The sequence below is a fragment of the Gallinula chloropus genome (assembly GCF_964237585.1).
Source record: "Gallinula chloropus genome assembly, chromosome: 2".
In the NCBI taxonomy this organism is placed as follows: domain Eukaryota; kingdom Metazoa; phylum Chordata; class Aves; order Gruiformes; family Rallidae; genus Gallinula; species Gallinula chloropus.
The window spans coordinates 101,384,016-101,400,832 of record NC_140086.1 but is presented as its reverse complement, the minus strand read 5'-3'; the positions used below and the strand labels follow the sequence as shown (position 1 = coordinate 101,400,832).

Genomic DNA, 16,817 nt, shown 5'->3' with positions numbered 1-16,817 from the left:
TCCGCCTTATCACTGTGTGTGAGTTCTGTCCCGGGCTCTGTTGCTGTTCCCCTCTCGTGGTGCTGTGTGATTAACTGTCCTTATCCCACCCAGGGGCTCTGTCTGTTGCTCCTCTGGGGGAGAAGTGATGGAGCAGCACATGGTGCCTGGGGCTGGACCACGACACCATGTTTACTGCAGGTCTCATTTGGTGGTTACTCTACTGGAAAACAGAGTTAACAGTATTTCTTTACTCACCACCATTTATGATTCTAGAGATTCCTATCACATTGTGTTCCACTTCCCTGTTTGTGCCAGGCTGAAATGTTCCAAGCCACTCCTCACAATGTACCTTTCCATGCAGCTTATATCAATCATTATTCTTTTGTGCAAGTTCTCATTGATTCCTTTAGAGAAAACAAGCAGGTTTGTAAGAAACTACAGAAACCATGCTCATATTTCCCTGATAGAGCACATACTTCAGCTCTTTCATTGTTGAATCCTTCAGAACTTGTGGGTGAATACTGTTTGGTCTTGTTGATTCACTTAGTGTGTTTCCTACCCTTTTCTTACAAGGAGTTCAATTTTAGACATAAACTCTGCTGAGTTTCCCAAGAATATACTTTTGCAGGAATTTTAACTCTTCCATGATCAAAATGAATGTAAAAACCCTATTTTTTTTCTGCTATGGGTTAAAATTCTCTGAATAGTCTTTTTAAAACTTGTGTATTGACCTGGCTTCCTGCTCCCAACGTGTTTGAAGAGATTTATTATTAAATTTTATGCCTTTTACATATAACTCATTAAAATCTTTTTGGCCTGCCTTGTGCATTTCACAGAATCATAGACTTGCTGGGTTTGAAAGGGACCTCTGAATACTATTCTGTTGAAATGCTTTCTCAAAGCAGAATTAGGTACGGCAGGTTGGTCAGTGCCAGTAGGTTTTAGATTTCCTCATGGGTGGAGACTCCGCTGATTCTCTGTTCCAGTGAAGTAGAACCAGAATTTATTGGATTTTAATTTGTGTCCATCATCTGTTTTCTCTCCAGTGGCTACCACTGAGAAGAGTCTGGCTCTGTCTTCCTTACTCCTTCTATCAGGTTTTTGTACACACTGATAAGATTCCTCTGAACTTTCTCTTCTTGATGCAGATGTTGCTCTCTTATCATTTTATCATAGTTCAAAGCCCATGTTCCTTAATGATCTATGTGGTCCTTTGATGGACTTGGTTCAGTATGTCCATGTACTGCTAAGCCCAGATCTGGACACAATACTCAAGATAGGGGTGTCACCAATGCTTAGTACAGAAGGATCACATCCTTCAGTCTGCTGCTGATACTCTTGCTAATGCAGATCAGGATACTGCTGGCCATCTCTGCTGGAAGAGGACATTGTTGGGTCTTCTCCTACTTGTCTACCAGCATCCTTTTCTGCAAAGCTGCTTTCCAGTCACTTGGCCCCCAGTCAGTGCTGCTGCATAGGGTAATTCCTTCCTAGAAATTATTCCTTCCTGGATGTATGAGTCTGCTGAACTTCAGGAGGTTTTTGTCTGCTTATTTCTGCAGCCAGATGGGGTTCTTCTGAATGAAAGAAAAATCAGCTGGTACCTTGATGACTCCTCTCCATTTTGCATTAAACCACAAAATTTAACCCACCAAGTCTTTTGTTGCTTTCAATTTTTGTCATTTGGATACTTCTGCAGCTAATTCAGGAAAGCTGTCTGACTTCTCTAGCTGATCCACGAAAAAATTCCATTGTTTTAGCTACTTCTTTAATAACTTTCATAATTACTGCACTGTTCAAAATTATACACAACAATAGAAGAATTTTTGGCTTTTATAAATCCTTCTGCAGGATGTTGTCATTTAACTCCATCCAGAAACTAAGCCCAACACAGCCACTCGCTCACTCTTCGCCAGTGAGATGGGGAAGAGAATCAGAAGGGTAAAAGTGAAAAAAGTCATGGGTTGAGATAAAAACAGCTAAAGCAACAGCGGTGTGCACACACAAGTGAAGCAAATGAAGGAATTAATTCACCACTTCCAATGGGCATGCAGGTGTTCAGCCATCTCCAGGAAAACAGGGCTCTATCATGTGCAATGGTTACCTGGGGAGAAGAGAAACACTATGTCATCTGCAACAACCGCACTATACAGTCTGTTCCAATCCAGGACTATCTTCATTGGTGAAATGTTTCTCCTCATATCCAATCAGAACCTCTATTTTTTCAACATAATGCCCATTGTCACTTCTCCTACTGTCAGGTAGCACTGTGAAAGCTCCATGTTATTGATGAACCCTTTGTATGTACGGGAGGCTGCCACTAGGTATCCCATAAGCCTTCTCTTCTTCAGACTGTAGAAGACCAGTTCCTTCAGCCTCTTTTCACAGGACAAGTGCTCCATCCCTTGTTTGTCTTGTAAACTATCTGCTGAGCTCACTTGAGTTTATTGATATTTGTCTTTATTCCACAGATATGTCGTCTTGTTTAAACTGATTGGGATTATTCCAAGAGAATTTGCTGGGGTGGGGTGTCCAATCATTTCACTAAATTACAAATGTACTTTTTAAAATTATCCTAATTCTTATAATTCTATCAGGTAGGTCATCACAAGCATCTATCAAGTTTACAAACCTTAGAAGTGTAGTGTGGGGTTTGGGTTGTTTTTAATCTTAAAGTAAATATCTCTATGTTTCCCATTGTTTTCTAGTGCAGAGTCAGACTTGGGATGTTTACTAATACTATGTGGGAGATTTTTTCCTTTTTATAGATTTTTTTTTTTATTTCTCAAAATGAAGCATTGTAATCTTTTTCCTACTGTTGCTTTATTTGTCTTTTCAGTGAGAAATAAACATCAGGAATGTTTTATAGACTATAAAATTGAGCACATTCTGAATTGTGTGAATTATTTTCTACTGTTCATCTGAAGTATTGGTTATTCTGCATCAGAGGAGGGAAGTCATTAGAAATCATTGTTGATCTTCCTTTCTCTAAGTAGCCAAGACCCAGTGTTCTTAAGGATTTTATAACATGAGACCCTGTAATATGTGACTAGCTTAGCTCTGTAGGCTTGCTATGGTTCAGAAAAACAGACTACATAAAAAGGTTTATTGGTCTTTAAAGTTTAATTGAGATATTCTTACACAGAATCTCAAGAACAAGGTATACAGTTATAAGAGAAAAAAGAGCTGAGAAGCATGCATTTGTTTCTCAATCAGAGTAAATAAAATTGAAATGAAATGAAAATAATTTTGTCAGCTATAGTGGAGATCAGATCCAGCCCACTGTGGAAAAGATTTACTTTCCCCTTCAAATGAAATCCTAAAGACTATTTTCGATTTTTTTCTTAATAACAAGGAGTATCTTGGAGCTTTTCATCAACTATAAGGATACAAAACCAGTGGGGTAAAAATCATGCCAACAATGTTACCTCTCTTCCTTTTACTGGTAACTCAAGAACTATTTCAGCAAGGCCTATTATACCATTTTGCACATCTTTTGCACATCTTGTGCAAAATGGCATAATCTCCTGATTACACTGAGGCAGTAACTCTCCAGGTGTCTGCAGTTTCAGTAGGGAGTAGGATCTCTTATTCCTGCATGCAGCTGATAACAGGTTATCAAAATGGCCACCTCTTGCCCACCCACAGCCAGTTATGGGTATCAGTCAGCTCAGACTTCTAGATTTGCAGTGATAACTTTACATTCCTTGTGGTTTTTTTCCTCTCTATGAGTTTTCCAAGTGTCCATCACTTGATTGAGAGGAATGCAATTCAAAGTTTTTCTGAAGAGGTTGGCCAAATTAGTGTGACATCTCTCAATAACCAGAAACAAGATGTGTGTTGCGAAGAGGAAGAATTAAATAGAAGGTGAAACAAACTTGTAAATTAAAGACTGTGCATATACATTGACTATTAATAAATTTCCGTTTTTATGATAGCATTGACAATATTTCTAAGGCCAGCATAAGAGTGAAGACCGATACTGGCAAGATCTGGATTTTCACTTTGTTTCATAAATATGGCAGTTCTGATTACTATGCTTTGAGGAAGGTACTTTACCAATACTTGATTTAAAATGCATGATAAGCCTTTTCTCTAAACAATTATTTGGGTTTTTATGTTGTTTTTAGCCTGAAGATATGTTGGCTGAGCCAGTGGAAGCCCCACCAACTATAGTGTCTTATTTGGAAGAAAATTATTCCTCTGGAAATCACAGACTAGAAGAAACTTCTGAAGCAGCTATACTTAAAGAACAAGGCACTGCCTCTTGTTTTTTCTTTCTTTTTTTTTAATTGGGTTGGGGGTGCATGCATAATTTACTTTCTCAAGGTCTGACTGTCATTTCTCTATGTATGGAAAGCCAATGGCATATTTTGGGTGCTGCTAGGAATGGAAAATCCTCTAGGTTTGGGCATTCTGTATGTTAGAAAAGAACTGGCACATCAAACATTCAGGCTGTGAAACCTCAGTCTGTTAGACTAGAATTTGTTAATAGCCAGCAAAGGTAAGTGGCAACAGCTACAGTCACTGCTCAACACATCTCTCACTTTGTAAGTGCTTATCTCTGTCATTGTTAAACATGAAGAGAAACAACTTACGCTTTTATAGTGTGGAAGTTGCAGTCACAGAACTATGGTTTATATTTCAAAATGAACGAAAAATAATCTTTTTTTTTTAAAATTTGGATAAAACAAAGAAGCTGACCTGAGCACACAACTCTCCAGTAGGCAAAGGGAATGAAAGGAGAAAAATCCTCTTTATTCTGAGCAGGTTAGCGAGAAGCATGGTATTTTTGGGGCTTGACCTCTGCAAATAGTGCTACTGGCTAGCTCGTGGCACCTTTAAAAGTAATCTGAGTATATAATTTGATGACCTTCTGCTTTAGCAAAGCACAGCCTTTCATGTAAAGCTGAAATAAACCCCCTATACAATCACTGAGTAAACAAACTATATATTTCACTTATGTTCCCTGCAAAGGATTTTAATCTGCCTAGTGCATCAATGGGGTGTTTTGGATGAGAGTATAGGCAGCACAGTAATAATAGCAGGGCATCATGCACTGAGGAATCCAGTCTTCCATGAGTAAAACAATTTCAGTGCACTCCCAGAAAATAAAAAGTAAAGCTAGATATCTTAATAAGGCCAAAGATAATGTTCCTATTTAAATTTCATAGATACTTTAGATAGCTGTTATAAATCTTATTTTTATTTTATAAAGACGAAAATAGGCAGCCATTAGACTAGAGCTTGATGCAAACAAGAGGATGCAGTATAGTCTTTGTCCTTAAAATAAACATTTATTTAATAATTTTATTCTCACTTTTCTCTTTGTTTCCTTTGAAAATTTTCAGCATTATAAAATGATTAATCTTTGGAATGTATTTTGGTTGTTATCTAAATAATTTCTTTTTTCATACATCTTACAGCATCTATGCTCTGATAAATTCCTCTAAGCAGGTTTTATTTTGTCCTGTCACTTGTTAATAAGTGTTTATTTTATTTAGATTCAGCTGTCATGGAAACTGGACAAGGCAACAATGAGTCTACCACTGTCACGCAGAAAATTTTAAGAGAAGAAGATGGCTCTGGTGCTACTGTTTTGGCAGGAGTAAGCAGAGAGGAGGTCTGTAAAATGAGTTTATCATATGCCCTTATATTTTTGTCCCAAAAGCAGGAAAACATATGAATTTTAGGTGCTTTTCTGAGCTGGTACGTTTATCTATTCCATCTTAGCATGCCAAAACAGAAGCTACTTTTTAAATTCTTCAATATCCTGTCATGACATTAGACTGAAAAGCACTGGCACTATGCAGAACTTTGGATCTCTAACCATGGACATGGGCTTGAGATTTTTGCTTAACAAACATAATTTGTTCTTACAACTTTACTGCTTTTTTTTTTTTTTAAAGAAAGTCTGAAACAAAGAAAATAACCAATGTAAATCCTCACCATAATTTTTATTCCCTAAAAGAACAGCCTTGGTTTTACTCATAATAACTACCTTGCAGGTCAAAATTCTGCTTTTTTTCTGAGAAGTGTGACATATAAACAGATCTGAAATCACACTCTTTGAGTCCTCACCACATGTTTCTGTAAGCTGTACCAAGTGCCAAGAAACATTTCATTATCACGGTGCTTCATTATCAGGTGGTCCAAACAGAAGACTGAAACTAAAACACACTAAGCTTTGGAGGAATCCATGCCTAAAATATGTATCACTGGTTTTCCTTAGTTGCCCTCACACTAATCTGAAAATTTATAGTTTATGCAAAACTCTACACCCAGTCTTACTTGAATTACCATCTGAGATGTTGACAAAGGAATGACTTTGTGGATTTCACTGGAAAAATGTCTGCAACTTTTAGTAACTTCTTTAAGAAAGCAGCATATGATGCCTACTGACAGCCACACACATGAACATGCAGAGATGAAGAATCCATTAAAAAGGTAACCATAGCATTCCTGGCATTCACAATAAAAAGAGGCACTTACTAGTAAAATATTAAGACAACAACCTTTCCACCCCTAGATGGCCTTACGAAGGACCAAAGTTGGGGCAAGCCAGTAAGGTTGTTTGGGGTCCTTATATTACTCATGTCTGTGTCAGTGCAGTTATGTGAATAAGTGCTGTTTACAGCCACGTTGAGCTTCTCTGTAGGCTGACAGCACACTTTTTTAGAAGTACTCTAGAAGAGATGAAATCTGGACATCTTTTACCTGTCAGAGATGATTTGTAAAAAACTTGGTCAGGCTGTTTTATTGCAAGAACCTGAGCAGGAATTCCTTTCAGGATCAGAGGAAACTGTGCCAAAGATGAACTGTAATTTAATTGGCAGTTAAATTCTGCCAGGAGCAGGCATAACTATAAGTTACATGCAAATCATTGAGACTAGTCACATTTTCAAAATCACTTTTTGTCAAATCTGTTATAAAATTAGATACTCCTTTTGGGTAGAGTCCTGTGGACCTGGATCCTAGACAAGAAAAATAAAAGAAAACGGAAAGCTGTAGCCTGTATCTACTTTGAGGTTCATACAGTACTAAGGAAAATGGCAAACCTTTTAACTTCTGAAGAGTGCTCCACCCGTTCTGACTGCACATTAGAAACCCCAAAGGGAGTGGGTATGCCATATGTAGCAGAATCACTCTCTGTGGTGAGATACTGTGTGTTGAAAGATACTATTGCATTTGTTAGGTAATGTCTAACCTGAACTTTGCATGAGTCTGCAAATTAAAATTCCGTATGCCACTCATCTGGAACCTTGTCAGTTGGAGGTCCTCAGCTACTCTGATACTTGCAGCTACTCAAATACTTGCCCTACTTGTTGACATATTTCAAAATGATTAGCTAGCATTCCTGATCCAACAGTCACCACAGATCTTTCTAAGCAGAAAACAAATAGTGATCTATGGAACACAAAATACTTCATTGCTGATAAAATTGTTTTAAAACAAGCGGGTACCAGTCTTGGCTCACAAGTAACAATTGATAGGAAAAGCAAGAAAGAGCCTCAAGTTGTAGCAGGGAAGGTTTAGGTTGGGTATTAGGAAAAATTTATTCACCAGAAGGTTTATAAAGAACTAGAACAGGCTGCCCAGGGAAGTGGTTGAGTCCCTGTCCCTGGAGATATCTGAAACATAGATGTGATGTTTAGAGATATGGTTTAGTGGTGGATTTTGGCAGTGCTAGGTTAATGGTTGGACCTGATGTTAAAGGTCTTTTCCAACCTAACATTTGTATGATTCTATGATTTGATGAAAGCATGGTACAAAAATTAAGTAAATGTTCCATCCTGTATACTGGATTTTAATTTAAATATGTCTGAGCTTCATCACTGAAAAGTGTTTCCCTTGCTCCTGATGTATTTAAATTATTCTTTTTCTTATTGTTACTTTCTCTTGACCAGATACTCATGTTCAACAGTTTTTTGCTCTTTTTTGTTGTCCATTTTTACTCTTTGCTTTAATTCTCCTCATTTCATCTTCTGTCACTTTTCAACTAAGCTGGATATGTAGTCCTTTTTTGATAGTTATAGATCTCAGGGGAGTTGGCTAAAGCATTCCTAAACACCTCTTTTAACTTCTACAGTTTTCTCCCAGAAAGACAGAGTTTGTGAAACTCATCTTTTTTATTTAGACTGTGCAGATATAAAATTAGACTATGGTTATTTGCATCTAGGTAACAAGTTCTCATTTTTTCCAATATAAGCAATTTATCTGTACTTGTAAGAATGATCTCTAATATGGACTGCCTTTGCTGAATGGACTATATGGTTTGTATGGTGCCGAACAGGTTTCTGACTGCATTGAACAAAGCAGGGGTTCTAAGAGAGAAGGAAGAGAGGGGAAAAAAGTGAGAGAAAAATGGGAAAAGTAATGTAACACATTTTTGATATTTCACATTTTAATTACTCAGGGTCAGAAAAGTCAAGAAGGGGATGATGGGCCCACAGCATTTCCAGGAAGGCCAGGAGTAGATGATGTGAAAAAAGATCAAGGACCTTCTGGACCTCCAGGGAAACCTGGACAACATGGTCAGCCTGTGAGTATTTTCTGTCTATTGAAAGAATGCATATATTTTAGAAGGGGTGATAGTCATTCATCTCACATGCATAAAGGGATGAAATTCCACAGGCTCATGCACTGTCATCAATTATATCCTATACAAGATAGGGGTTTAGGCCAAACAACCCAGGAGTGTCATATCTGCTTTGCACATGTGGTAACAGCTGTACAAGGGCCTGATGAGAGAAAATCATCAGAATGCACAAGACAAACAACTGATGTGCCAACATACTAGTGTTCTCAGAGCAGTAATTTCACAGATACTGGGCAGCCTTTACAGTGCTGCACCACTTTCCCAGCTGCCATGTTTGAACATATTGAAAGCTGGTGGAATTCAGAACTCACGTGCCTCCTTCAGTGGCTTCTGTATGTCCCAGATCTTTCACACTTCATATCCTTTTGACCCATCACTACAAGATATACCCAATTAAACAGAGGTGCCAAACATACCACACGGCGACACAGCATTTATTGCAATGAATACATTACTATTATATTGCTATATATATTTTTATATTACACATCAAGCTTTAGTTAATCGCTTTTCTCTTTTTCTCTTTGTTAATATATTTTACTTACCTTTCTAACAAAGATGTTTTATTTTAGGGCATTCCTGGTGAAAATGGGTTACCTGTAAGTATTTTTATATATATATTTTGTTTAACTGAACTAAAATCCCCGACAACATTTTTTATCAGAGAGTCATTTACATTGAAGCTTGAGCAGCAAAGTGCTTTCTCCTTGCGCTCTCTTTAGACGGCAGCTCTGGTGCTGTAGTTTACTTCCTCAGGTTGCCACAAGAGGGAGACACAGGTTTCTAAGAGAAATTTATCATTTCCCAGTTGCAAAGAAAGTATGAGGCAAGACATGCCATAACAAGCTGTACAAGTGGTCCAGCTCTGGTGGACTAAAGAAACTTCAGAGAGAAATTTCAAAAAGAGGACACAGTCAGACTCAGATCTCTTCCAGGACAAGAAAAAATGTTTCATTGACCCTTTATAGACACATGCTCCTAACCTCAGCTTCTATTAACTTTCCTGATGTACCTCTCACCCTCAACTCTTGTGCAGTAATTCAAGTGAACCTTCTGATTCATTCTTCCTGCTTTCTTTTCTCTGTATTCCTCTATTTTACCCTCTTTTCTGCCACATTTCCTCTCATCTTTCTGTATTGTTCCTTCCTCCCTTCTCCAGATGAATCCCATCCGTAGGTCACTTCATCATGAGCCACTGACAGATTGCATATGCATCATCCATGGTGAAGTATTCCCCAGCAATGCACACAATAACAAATCCCTAGCTGCCATATTCCATCATTGTCTCAGCTGCTCTTGCCTATCCGTCCTCCAGAGGTGCTTTACTACCAGGCTTCTTTGCTTCCTTACTCAAGATGTGCATCTTTCCCCTGTCTAAGACCTTCCTACCCAGGGTCTCTCATTATTACCATGTGTGCTCCTCCTTTTGTATGCTGCCATGCACCATGGCTGTGAACTTACCTGCCCATTCCTGCTCCCCACAAGTGAACCTCAAATCAAATTGGTATGTTTCAAGATATTAAAAAACTAATTTAGTAGTAATTTGTGGGCTGCATTATTTAGCTCCTGCATGAATGCTGCCCGCATACATTAGTGTGTTCAGAGAAATATAGCTTTTTGCACATATTTAGCCTAAACTCAGGTTATGTGTCATTGGGGTGTTCATGGACAAGAGGTTTCAATTTTCTGTATTAACAGAAGTTTGATTTCTTTCAAGTTGAAAATTTTCAAAGAAAATTCTATGAAACTAAAATAATGGGGAAATGTCTTACAGAAAATTCTTCAAAAGCAATTGTTTTGTCCATGTAAATAAATCCTTGTAAAACAGTCTTATTTCATGTCATAAGCATTTTGTTATAGCGTGTTGAATGAACCATTGGTCTGTGTTTTTTATAGCTACTCTTGTCCATGTGCAGCTGAGTTCCAATCTTGCACGTACCTATGCAAGTACAATTGAATTGATGGGGCTTCACTCAGCAATAAAATGAGTGTGCACTAGATTTGTATTGGCCATGTGTTTGCTACGTTTCTATAAACTTGACACCAGTTACTCTACAGGAAAAATAATAATAGGAGAAAAGTAACTTTTAATTTTAAAGATGATTTTTTTTCTCCATAGTGAGTTTATATTTAAAATTAATTCAGCCCTAAAACATGAGCAGTAGTGTTAATAATCACAGCTGTCCAAATTCTGAAAATGCCATTAGGGAAAACAAAATGTATTTACATTCTGAATTTTCCTCAGTGCCATAACTGAATTCATAAATAGCACTTTTTTGTAACAGCATTGGCTTTAAAGCCAGTGGGAGTTCTTCCTGCCAGTGATCAAGCTACTATAGGAACATGTTATATGTAGGTAGGATGAATGTATATGGAAAGGTTATTTGGAATTGACTGGTGTAGAATGGGAAATTGAGTGAAATGCTATGTAGTACCACACAATCCCTGTCAGACACATGTCCTTAGGAAGCATCCTGAATATATTCTGGTGGAATAGAGGATTTCAGTAGAACATAGGAACAGGCTACTGTCAATGGTATAGTTTAGTGCATACAAGACAGCAATTAGCAGTAGCGTGTTACAAATATCCCTCACTATTCTCTGTTGACTATCACTTTTGTAAGAAATTAAAAGTAGATTTCCTCCATGTGTCCTTTTTCTTATCATTTGAAAAATGTTAGGAAAGAGGCAGAATTCTACCCTGTTGAAAGCATGTTCAGCAACTTTGGAATAAACAAAGATATTCTTATCTCTTATGTAAGCAAATGGCCAAGAGAGACAAAATCTGAAGAGGACTTTTCAGACAGCTTTTGCTATTTGTTCTAGTGGGGCATCATAGTTTTCAAAATATTTGTCGTCAGTGCTGTGTAGTCCATTTGGCAACCTATCAAATCCAAATGCAACCTGACAAGTGTTTCCATCTGTATCCCCCAAACAGGCTTCACTTCCACCTAACTGTGGGCTTAGTAGATGTAGAGAGAGGCACACTTGGTGCACTGCCAGCTGCATAGAGGTGTAGGTCCTGTATCTCCTCCCACTGCACAAACCAAATGTTAGAATCTAGACCCTTTACATCCAGCCTCTGCTTCTTAGTGTTCAGAATGTTTAATCTGCGTAAAAGAAAATGTCTAATTAAAAAAAGTAATTTCCTTTTAGGGTAAAAATGGACTTCAGGGATTGCCCGGACTGAAAGGAAAAGCAGGCCTGAAAGGTGAAAAGGTATGTGTCCTGTTAATAACCAACAGTCAATCAGATACCATTTATTCTTGGACATGTGTGAGTTTGGCACACTGAGAGAAAAAGTCATAATAATAGGGAATCATAGAAAGAATTTAAACATCCTGCTAAGAATCTGAGTGAAGGGAAGTTATAACAGAATCATAAGATTTTTTCAAGAATATGAATAAATTTCAGCAGTAGAAAAAGTTGGCCTTTCACAGGAGAGCTGGAAAATACATCTTTATAGAATCATAGAATGGTTTGGGTTCAAAGAGACCTCAAAAATTATCTAGCTTCAACCCCCTGTCATGGGCAGGGACACGCTCTACTTGCCCAATGCCACAGCTTTGCCACAGGGGCATCTACAGCTTCTCTAGGCAACCTGTCCCAGTGTCTCACCATCCTCATAGTAAAAATTTCTTCCTTATACTGAACACTCAATCAAGAAAAGTCAAGTGTTATATGTAAAAGCTCTGTGTAACTTACTCCACTGCCTAAGAGGCAGTATAAACATATTACTCTTATGAAATGAATGTAATTGAAAATAAATTTAAGCCATCTGAAGTAACAATTCATATCGGTTCTGAGGTGAAGCAAGGCATAATGGATTAAACTATCAATAAAGTATGTTGTACACAAAATTGGCAGCTATTTTAAGTGCCAAACTAATAATTTGTTTCACTTGCTTACCAAAGGAATTCAGGTTTCATAAATGCACCGACATAATACATATAAAGCTCATGTAGCCTGGTTCAACTTCAAAGGGTCCAGAAAAATTAGTCTCCAGGTCACGAGACTGCATGGCAACACCCCTTCTCTCTGTCCAGCTGGAAAGTCTGTCTGTTGTTACAGAAGATCGTGCAAAGGGTTATCCTAAACTGAAGAACAGTGAATGCACGTCAGGGAGTTAGGAAGCATCTCAGGTACAATACTCTTGGCACTTCCCTGGTGAAAGCAGCATGCCTGAGACCAATCTCAGATGCATGTTCACAAAAGCCAGCAGCGTGGGAGACAAACAGAAGGACTTAGAAGTCCATGCATAGTTATAGGGCTATTTGAAGTTACAGACACATGGTGAGATAGCTCACAATTGGCATGCTGCATTGTGTGGATACAGACTCTTCCCATAAAATAGGCTGGGAAGGCAGATGATCAGTAAGACATTAAACCAATTGGCAGTAGACATTACAGGTGCTCTGTACAGGAATTTCAGAGCCTTGCTTCTGAAACCTCGGAGCAGTCTCAAATCAGCAAAGGGCAGTTTGAAGGACTTGTTGATCCAGGAGCCTCTTTCTCTCCATTTTGTCTCTCCATTTTTCCCCATCTTCGTCCTATTCTAAACCATGGATTGTACTGGCAGAGTTTAGCAGCAGAAATCAGTAGACTCTAGACCACAGGGAGAAAATTAATTACTAGTAAGTTGCAGATTAAGGACTGTGGTATTGTTGGAAGACTTTGATAGGGTGCTACTTACATCTCCATCAGTGCTAAAACCTGCATCATGGATCACTAAACCCCAAAATCACTGAGGTGGGAACGCTTCTCTGAAGATTGTCTAGTTCAGCAACCCTGCTGAAAGCAGAGGCAGACATAGCAGTTTGCCCAAGACTGTGTCCAGTTCAGTTTTAATATCTCCAAGCATGGATATTTCACAACCTCTCTGGGTAACCTGTTACAGTGGGTGATCACCCTTAGAGTAATAAAGAGGGGTTGTACATTTAAATGCTATTTCTTATCTTCCAATTTATGCCCATTCCCTCTTGTCCTTTCTCTGGATAACATTGAGATGACTCTGGCTCAGTTGTCTTCATTACCATCCATCACAAATATACATGCACATTCCCTTCCAGTTCATCTTTTCTCCAGGATAAATAATTTAATCTCCCTCAGCCTCTCCTCATAAATCATAAACTCTGGTCCTTCAGTTGTCTTTGTGGCCTTTAATTGGCCACAATTCCAGTATGTCCCTTTCTTGTAGTGGGGAACTCAAACCTGGACACAGTACTTCAGATAAATAGAGCAGAAGGATAACCTCCCTCAACTTGGCATTCAGTGCATAGTATCACCTAATTGTTCTGTGGTTCAGACTCTAAAAGAAATGATAGTGATACCACCTAGAACTGCAAAGCCATTAAGGTCACTTGAAAAATATTACAAAACAGAACAACTCGTTCTAGATACATTTCAAAAGTAGCATGCTTTAAGTAGTGCAGCATAACTCACAGTGCTATCAGAGTACAAGATAGACTAGGCTGAGGTTTCCAAGGCTAGAAAGAATAACATGTACTGATTTATAGCTTTTATGTACCTAAAACTGTCCTTACTCTAATAGGTCCCTCAAAGTGACTACTGAGTTTGTAAGTAAATGACACTGCAATGACTTATGTGGCATTCAGTACCAGAAGCTGTCAGATAAATACCACAATACTCTTAATTCATGAGATTATTTTTGCTTCCTTTCTGATTAATGTCTGCCATATTTTCATACCATGCCAAAATGTGTAAACCATACAATCACTTTTCAACAAGAGATGGATTTTCTATCACATTTCCCAGCCATCTCAATGCTTCTAAGATAAATCATACAAACACTTCTGAAAATAGTAATACACAAGGACCCTCTCACCTATGCTGGTCTCCAACAGGTCAGTCCCCAACCTATACTGGTACGTGGGGTTCTTCCCCATATGCAAGACCCTACACTTAACCTTCCTGTATTTCATTAAATTTCACCCTGTCCAACTCTCCAGAATGTCTAGGTCTCGCTGAATGGCAGCACAGCCTTCTAATCTGTTAGCTCCACCTCCTCTTTACTGAAATCAAGATAAACCACATCCACTGCCCTACCATCATCTATCCACCTAGTTATATCCTCATAAAAGGCTATTACATTAGGCAAACTTGACTTCCCCTTGGTAAAACCATGTTGATTGCTCCTAACAACCCTCTTGTCCTTGATGTGCCTAGAGACAGCACCAAGGATAAGTCTTTCCATCACCTTTCCAGGGATGGAAGTGAGACTGACTGGTCTGTAGTTATCTGGATCCTCCCTCTTGCCCTTTCTGAAGGCTGGAGTGACATTTGCTTTCCTCCAGTCCTCAGGTACTTCTCCCATTTCCCAGGATTTAGCAAAGATGGTGGATAGTGGCATAGAAATGACTTCTGCCAGCTCCCTCAGCACCCTCGAGTGCATCCCATCAGGACCCATGGATTTTTGGATGTCCAGACTTCTTAATTAATACCTGAACCAGTCCTCATCAACCAAGGCAAACTCTTCATTTATCCTGACTTCCTCTGGGACCTCAGGGGTCTAGGGCTCCTGAGGACAAGTCTAACTGCAGTCTCCAGTAGTATAGACAGAGACAAAGAAGGCATTCAGTGACTCCACCTTCATAGTATCCTCAGTCACCAGGGCATCCACCTCATTCAACAGAGGGCCTACTTTGCCCCCAGTGTTAGTTTTGTCTGCATTATATTTGAAGAAGCCCTTTCTGTTGTCCTTGACCTCCCTTGGAAGGTTTAATTCCAAGGAAGCCATGCTTTTCTAGTTGCCTCCCTACATGCTCTGACTTATATTCCTCCCAAGTGGCCATCCTTTCCTTCCATGACCTACAGACTCTTTTCTTCCACTTGAGTTTGCCCAGCAGTCCCCTTTTTAACCATGCAGGTCTTCTGACTCCCTTTCTTGATTTCCTACCCATTGGGATGCTCTGATCTTGAGCTTGGAAGAAGCGGTCCTTGAATATAAACCAGCTATCTTGGACCCCTTTTCCTTCTAGTACCCTGTCCTATGGGATTCCCCTAGTAATGCCTGAAATGCCAAAGTTGGCCCTGCTGAAATCCAGGGTTGCAGTCCTACTTGATATTCTCTTCCTACTGCATAAGATCCTGAACTCCACCACCTCATGCTTGCTGCAGCCAAGTCTACCCTCAACCTTCACCACTTCAACCAGACCATCCTTGTTAGTGAGTATAAGATCCAGCAGCGCTCTTCTAGTTGGCTCAAATAAATGAATGAATGCATTTATCTAAAGGCTTCTCAAGCATAAAGAACAAGTGACCAATGAACAAGTAAAATTGTGCTTCCTGCTACACATTAATATAAATATATATATGATATATTAATTTAGAGAACATAATTAAAATGCTCATAATTCCAGATAACAAATTGTCATGTTAGAGGGTAAAGCCATAGATCAGTCTAGGCTTGCTAGCAGTGTCAGTTACGTCTCTGTGATTTCTACCCCTTTAAATAAGCTCACTGCAGCTCGTCTGGTTTCTCTCCTCCTGGTGCAAGGTAGGAAGGAGGGGTCACATCTTGCAGCTCTGCAGTGTCCGGATGTATGGGTAGGAATCTGGGCTACACGAAAGCATTGGTAGAGGACAGGCTAAGCTTTTCACTCCCAGTGGTGAGAGAAGCTCTGGGATGTGAGCAGTTACATTGCTCGCTCTTTCCCTCTAAATATGACCTGCAACCAGGATCATCATGTAGGAAGAACGTCCAGAATGCACATTGAGGAACCCCTCAGAACAGCAAACAGTGGCTATAGAATGCTAAATGCAAGAAATGTAAGACAGCCGGGGAGGGAGAGGACAACATCGTATTTTTCTTCTGGCATTCCTTCTGTATCTGTACCTGTATCTCTATCTTTTCACCTGTATCAAACACTTCCAGTTTAAGATTAAAAAAGTTGAGGCAGAACCTCAACTCCTGACTTGAGTAAAACATGCTACAGTTGAGCAGAAAAATTAATAAAAGTTGTAAATATCTAAAGCAGAAGCACTTGAAACTGACCTCAATAAAATATCAGAGCTGATGTAAGAAAGCCAAAGAAGAAGGGATAGTAACAATTATGAGAGAAAATGCCACAGTTCTGAACAGGACCTTTCATTGTGTTGGTGTAGATATACGTCAACAAGTAGAAGAATAATCATGGCAGTATTGGAAAAACCATTATAGGTGGTAGCCATAAAATGATGGAAATGTACACTAACTAACACTGTAGTGCTGCTTACA

At 39.0% G+C, this 16,817-nt stretch overlaps 1 protein-coding gene across 1 annotated transcript in view; it reads left to right on the top strand.

The window, feature by feature from the left end:
* COL15A1 (collagen type XV alpha 1 chain) overlaps positions 1-16,817 on the top strand; it is a gene marked incomplete at both ends in the record, with an annotated part of 180,159 nt that overhangs the window by 86,004 nt on the left and 77,338 nt on the right. The window contains 5 exons of the mRNA XM_084260640.1: positions 4,113-4,239; positions 5,487-5,605; positions 8,399-8,524; positions 9,154-9,180; positions 11,738-11,800. Of these exons, the coding sequence (XP_084116766.1) occupies positions 4,113-4,239; positions 5,487-5,605; positions 8,399-8,524; positions 9,154-9,180; positions 11,738-11,800 (462 nt within the window). The remainder of the gene's footprint in view (positions 1-4,112; positions 4,240-5,486; positions 5,606-8,398; positions 8,525-9,153; positions 9,181-11,737; positions 11,801-16,817) is intronic.